The 6,612-nt window shown below is 53.3% G+C and overlaps 1 protein-coding gene across 1 annotated transcript; it reads left to right on the top strand.

Moving 5' to 3' along the window:
• The first annotated feature begins 2,183 nt into the window (after nt 1-2,183).
• Nucleotides 2,184-5,842, top strand: CSUI_002172 (ran binding protein). The gene has a single exon (XM_068062374.1). It carries the CDS (start codon nt 3,024-3,026, stop codon nt 4,716-4,718), a length of 1,695 nt encoding a protein of 564 aa, XP_067925651.1. The 5' UTR covers nt 2,184-3,023; the 3' UTR covers nt 4,719-5,842.
• The last annotated feature ends 770 nt before the right edge of the window (nt 5,843-6,612 follow it).

The following is a 6,612-nucleotide window of genomic DNA, read 5'->3' as shown; positions in this document are numbered from 1 at the left end:
GTCATTTGACGGCACCGCCTCTGTCACTGGTGTCGCGGCCGGACGCACAACGTGCGAGGGTCGCCCTCCCAAACGTTCCAACATTTTGGAGATCTCGTGCAGCGGTGCATTTTCAACAGTGATAAGCGCGACCCGTGTCCACTGATTCAAACCGTTGAAGAAGTAGAAGCATTTCATGTCATCGTCGATGCGTGTCGCGCGCAACACCCATCTCTGGAAGGTGTCGATGTACTAGGGTGGCTGGCCCGGGCTGAACTTGAGTTGCGTTAGCTCCTGCAGCACATCCCAGCGTGACTGATATGAAATAAACCGCTGACGCAAAATATCATAGAAAGGCTCGAAAGTGCGCGGGCTCTCTTCCGGTGGGCGAGTTTCTTCGAAACTTTGCTAGTAAAGCTTCGCTTCCCACCCGGGAACAGGGCCGCCTGTCGGCCGCGATCCCCCACTCGTTAAGGTACCGTCAACACTCGGGACAAAAAAGCTGGAAAGCGGCAAGATCTGAAGCCATCATATTTGCGTGGCCGAAGGCTGTTTATTCTTTCTTTGAAAAGTGCATTCCATAATTCCTGCCTTGGGTCCCGCGTTGTTGACGGGTCAATGAAAGATAGGTCGACGGGCTGGCCGGCCAACGTGCCGTGCAACGAATACAGACGTAAAAATAAATACTCAAACAAGAAAGGTACGGCGAGAAAGTTTTTTTTCCCGTACCGATGTGAAACCATACGGTGGTACTACGTGCAAGGCTTTTATTTTGTACAAGTTCTTCAACTGGTCAGCCGCGCCGCGATCGCGCGGCGCCTGCGCGACACTTGCCCCAGTAGGCGCGCATCCTATAGCACAGCGGCCGACGGGCGCGACATAAGTTGCTTCGTACTAAACCATAACACTGACTGGCACGCGTATGCGTTGGCAGCACATAGTCACCACACATGCGTTACACGACCGGTCACGCAAGCGGAAACGATGGTCACGGTGCGAAGACGATCCGGCACGGGGTCGGACCACCGTGTGGTTAACGATACGAGACCTGTTCCGTTTCAGGACAGATGTATGCCAGTGCTCGAGCCGGTCCGGATTGGAACACACTCCTCGCGTCCACAGGGTAGCCCCGCTTTCCGTGCTGTAGTACCTGTGAGCCACCAGTAGGGCTTGTGTGTGCCGGGGAAACGGGCGCACGAGTGTCCCGCCTAGCTCATGTCCTACTTAAGTGGTCGAGCCGTCGGCCTGATCGGTGCCGGGCTGGATCTGTCTTCTAGATGCTTTCTGACGAGCAACCTTACCGTTTTACAGAACGTGACACTCGTCTGAGCACAGGCTCTACACACAGGCCTGCGGTGAACAGCCTGTCGCCGTTGCATCCCCTTCGTCTCCAAGCTCGCGGCCGGATGTTTTCCGACTGTCTCCCAGCAAATTCCAGTGACCTTAATGGTATCGACGCTCGCCATCTCTGTAGCTGGTCTTGGCATTCCCATTCGCGTACCATGCTGTACCTGGGGACAACGTCCGCCGGACGCTCAACAATCCTGACCTTGTAAACTACTTCCTTTATTTCCCCTCGTTGAAAACAACGGTAGTGCGCTTTGCTCCTTTTGTCTCTGCTAGATTATCACCCACGGACCGCCCTACCGTCTACATTTAGGGACAGGTACTCTAGTTCTCTCCGTTAACCGGTGAATGAAGTCCAGCATCGGTTCGCAATCCCACGCGGGGCTGCCGCCAGAATGTGTTAACGAGTCCGCGGGCCCTTCAGGACCTCGCCGCATACGGAATCGATCCAAGTGCCGAACAGGGCGAAAACGCTGCCGCATAAGTTTTTCTGCTCAAGCTCGTGGTGCGCCAGAACGGACTGTTTGTTTTCAGAACCTGCAGACGGCACGCGGGCCGGGGGGACTGGGCGAGAGCGCATGTTGAAAATGCAGATCCGGAAGACACGCGATACACTCCAGAAACTACAGGGTGAATCTGCGCTTCCACTGTAAGTGCGCGTCGCTTTCTGTTGAGCATTCTGCTCCGCAGTCTTCAGACGGTGCGTCTGGGTGGCCCTTTGCTTGGCCGCACCAGCAACAGGGAGGATATCAATAGTGGAAACTTTTCTGCACGGGTCGCACAAGCCGTGTCCCTACAGAGTGAGACCCGTCGACAGACTTGCACGACGGTTAGAGTCTTATAAACAGCGGGGACCACGGCGGAATGCTGAAGAGAGGCCTTACTCCGTCTTGTTTTCAGCTAAGCCCGGGTAACCAACCGATGGCCACTGCCGTTGTCCCCGTCCGTGGTGTTCTAGTTCGGGGGTATTCGATGAGAGAAAAGCGGACAGAGGAGAGAGGAACCCTAGACAGAGTTTGATGTTTCTGAGGGAGGAAGGCATAGCGAAACTTGTCTTCGTACCAGGAATAAGGTTCAGTTGTATGTATCTAAGACTGAATTCAATATTTACCCGCTGCATGTCTCTAGCGTTTCCGCATCCCCCCTAGTCAGCGATCGCGTGCCGGCGCCTTTCCTTTTCGATTGCCGAAGAGCCTTTCTCCCACCGTTCGACTTTCTCTGATGTGTTGCCGCTGTCCTGGTACCTCATCATCTGTGGTGCTGTGTTCCGGTCGAAGTTTTTGCCGTGTCTCTTCTTTTGTCCTGTGAGAAGGCTCTTCAGCCGGGAGGGGGGTGTTGCCTTGAGAGGCATACTTTTCTTTTTTCCCGTCGGAGGCTTCTCTTGTGCTGGCCGGACTGAATTGGCAGTTCTCGCTTCGTCTCGGACTTCCTGTTGATCGCTTTTTGCTGCGTTGTTTTTCGTAACGGCGTTGGCTTTCCCGTGTGGACCGTCGCCAGTTTATTGGAGGTCCTTTAGTCCGACGGGACCATGCCTTTATGTGTGGACTCCCAGCCATTTGTCGGCTTGTCGTAGTCCGCTCCTCGAAGCTGCCCTTTCTTCCTCTGCCTGTGCTTCATTGTAGCGGGGGATCTGCGCGCCCAGATCAACATTCCCTGTCGTCAGCTCTTTTCCACGACCAACTCTGTTGCCATCTGGTATGGTTTGCTTCGGGTGCCTTCATCTAGCTCTGGCTTGGCTTTTCTCATATATCCTTTCTCTTGCCTTCTTGTTGTCTTTCCGAAACGCCTATTCGTGTTGCTCTCTTGCGTTTGCCCCGCTTCAGTGTGGCCCTCCGTCCATCTGTCTATCGGAGTTTTACCGACATCTTTTTTGGGGGGCCCTTTGCTTCTGGCCATCTAGGTGTGTTCCTGTTTCTCTTCCTTCAATGTATGCGCCTTCACCACCTACGGCCGTGGGTGTCCCTCCCCCGGTTGTGCCATCGGGGGGGGGAGCAGCACGTGGGGGCTCTAATCCTGCAGGCTATCCTCCGGCCACTCCCTACTATCCCCCTCCTACAGCCTATGTCTCAGGAGGAGGATCAGGACTGCCTCCTCCCCCTCCAGGGGGACAACCGTCGTATATCGACTCCACGGCTGTAGGGGACGGCTCCGCTCACCCCGGCATGGTGATGCCCCCTCCTTGTTCCTCTAACATGACTGTTCGGGGCGGGCCTCCGAGTCTTCGTGGTTTGAGTCGTGGTGGTGGACCAGGAGGCGTTGGAGGGCGAGGGGGGATGGGCCCTCCTGCAGGTGGAGTCGTAGGAGGTCGACCTAGAAAAGAAGGGGATTGGGAGTGTGAAGATCCTGCATGCGGGAATGTTAACTTTTCTAAGAGAACTCGATGCAATAGATGCGGCAAGAGTCGTCCAAAGACAGGTGATCCTCTCAAAGACATCCCGAATCTTGGAGGTCCTCCTGGTTTATTCAAGCATGGAGACTGGCCTTGCACTCATTGTGGTAATGTAAACTGGGCGAGAAGAAGCACATGTAATATATGTAGTGCTCCAAAACCCAATAGTCAAGATGAACCACGTATGGGCCGTGGAGGGGGACATTTCGACTTACAAGATCCTGCTGATAGGAAACGGCATGATTCTGATGATGAAGATTTTGATGAATTCGGAAGAAGAAAACGAAAACATCACCATCAGAACGGGACTGCGGCGGGACAACCAGCAGGGACAAACGTAGCATCGACTCTAGGAAATGGACCTCTCCCCTCGAGCTCCTCGACTTCTTTAGGAGTGGGGGGTGGTGTCTGCGGAGCAGCTACGAGCGGTGTTGGTCTCAATAGTGGCCTTCCGTCTGCAGAACAAGCCGGTGGAGGGGGAGGAGGTGTTGCGACGATGAATGATAGTCACGACAATCATGTTGATCAAAACGGGAATAGTGGCAACCCCGCCGCCGGAGGAGAGTTGACAGTAGAGGATCCTTCTTGTTCGAGTACAGCAGCGCCTCCGATGGAGAAAGCTATAGGGGGCATGATAGGAGGTGCTGGTGGTGCTGCCCCTGCGATTTCTGGGGCTATGACGCCATCTTCGTCATTCTCTTCCGGCATGAGCCGAGGAGATGGCAGAGGAGATAGTGGGATATTTGGAGGAGGTGAGAGTGGAGAAGCAACAATCAAATTAGCATTCCCCCCTGCACCAAAGAGAAGACCTGTAGTCGCTTCTTCTTCTTCGTCATCGTCTTCCTCGGATAGCAGTGATTCAAGCCGCAGTCCCAGTAGAAGTAATACCACCCGCAGAGGAAGACGAAGCCGCAGTCGGAGTTCAAGTCGCACAAGAAGAAGGAGAAGAAGCGGTAGTCGAGAAGCTGACAGACAAGTGTCATCGCGAAAAGAAAGACGGTAAACAAGCAACTCTAGTCTGAAGAAGATGGCGTGAACCACTAATAAAGGAGCTAGATTGCCAGGAGGAAGACGAGGTTTTCATAACTCTCGAGGCTTCTCCGTCGCTGAATTCATTTCGTGTACTTCTCTCAGCTCGGGTGGAAGCGGGGTCGGGTGCGTTCTTGCGCCACAGAGGAAAGGAAGGAGTGGGCAAGGCTCGTTTGTACATACTTGCTGACCAATGGCTAGCAGGAGCTTTGTGAATTTTCGGTACAAGGCGCGTGCGCATAGTACAATAATGTCGGGTCAAATATTCCTGCGCAACAACCTGCTCGTACACAGCTGGCTGCATCCCAGCCCTAGGAAGCTTTCACTTCTGTGGTCCGACTACAGGCTATGTTTAGTATTGTCTCTACGATATGCGGGAGATGTGAATTAGCGACTTCTTTGCGTCCGCTGTGTGATCGTCGCACTTCAGCATATGTTCTGTTGGAGAGACGTAGGTCTCAATCAACGCTTCACAAGGGAGCCGCGGATCAGGGACGTACACGCCGCATACGTTGCCTGTGGATCGCCATTCCTCATTTGAGTAAAGTCTTGCTTTCCCATCAGGGCGTTCGAATCTTCTCAGCTGTCTAAGGACGGGGGGGGCGGGGGGGAGGGAAGGAAAGGAGGGTCAGAGAGGAATAAAGTACGCGAATGATGTTTTGGTTCCGGAGATTTGTTAACGTCTCTCGGAGACCTGGTGTTTCACTGCTGGGAAATCTTGACGATCTTTCCTTTTTTATTGCACACACAGCTTCGTCGTCTTCCATCGATGGTCGGTACGGTCCAGCTCTATCTCGTGGAGATAATCCTAGAGAGCCGCTCTTTGGCCCGTTCCTGTGTTGTATTAGCACGCAAGGCTATCTCTCTTCCTCTGGCTGAATGCCAGGCTCAACTCGTTGGTGCCTGGAATCTCTGAATACTGTCCTACGTGGTGATTATTATACCTCACAAATCTTCCTTTTTCCTTAAGAAGTTTCTGGTCTCAGAGTTCCACGTAATCAAGAAAGGGTAACCGTTGCGCTTCGATAGCTGTTCAGGGCGTTCCACCTACACTTCCGCCGATCGCATTCTCAGTCAGGATTTCTGTTCTGTCCAGCTTTCTATCAACAGCACCACACAGAAGTCATCGAGGCGCAGGATCTGTATTTTGCAACAGTATCCTGTGTAACCATTCCTAGTAGATGCAGAGATCTTGAGGGAATCCTAGGCTGTACAGCGGAGCCAAGTGTCAGCGTGTCATGAATAGGTCCATTTCCATACTATACATAGATGTGTATGTCCGACTGAATCATCTTTCTACTTCTCTTGGAATGTCGGGGTTCCTCGTATCCCTAAACTATATCCTTCCAGCTGGCGGAGTAAGAGCGTCTATGTGAAAAGTTGACTGAACAGCATAGATCGGATGACCGGAGGCCATTCCGCTCGGGAGCCATGTCAGTGTAGAGAATTGTTAGTAACAAAGAACTCCATTTAAGGAACCGCTTGCACGTACGCGTGGTCGCCGGTGACGCGTCAGACGGAAACCGAGAATTCGGAGAACGTGCACCAAAAGAAAAGCGCCTACTCTGTATACGCTGCACGCCCCATGTGAACGTGTTAAGATATGGAGGTGCAAGCGCACCTGAGAAGAAACTCAGGCGTGTGTGCACCGGGGGTCAACAAGAAAGCGAGGTGCACGTACACCGGGGGACGAGCAAGAAATCCAGGTGTACGCACACGGAGGGTCAGGCGTAGGTAGACCAGTGCGAGATCAGGTGCACGTACACCAGAGGATGAGCAGGAGATCCAGGTGTACGTACACGAGGGGATTAGTAGGAGATCCAGGTGTACGTACATGAGAGGATTAGTAGGAGATCCAGGTGTACGTA

This window comes from Cystoisospora suis, assembly GCF_002600585.1.
Source record: "Cystoisospora suis strain Wien I chromosome Unknown contig_909, whole genome shotgun sequence".
NCBI classification, from domain to species: Eukaryota; Apicomplexa; class Conoidasida; order Eucoccidiorida; family Sarcocystidae; genus Cystoisospora; species Cystoisospora suis.
The sequence above is the reverse complement of the archived record's forward strand: the minus strand, read 5'-3'. Positions and strand labels throughout refer to the sequence as shown.

Bases quoted from the DNA above. Each gene is read 5' to 3' on its own strand.
- CSUI_002172 (XM_068062374.1), top strand. From the start codon at position 3,024: ATGGTTTGCTTCGGGTGCCTTCATCTAGCTCTGGCTTGGCTTTTCTCA.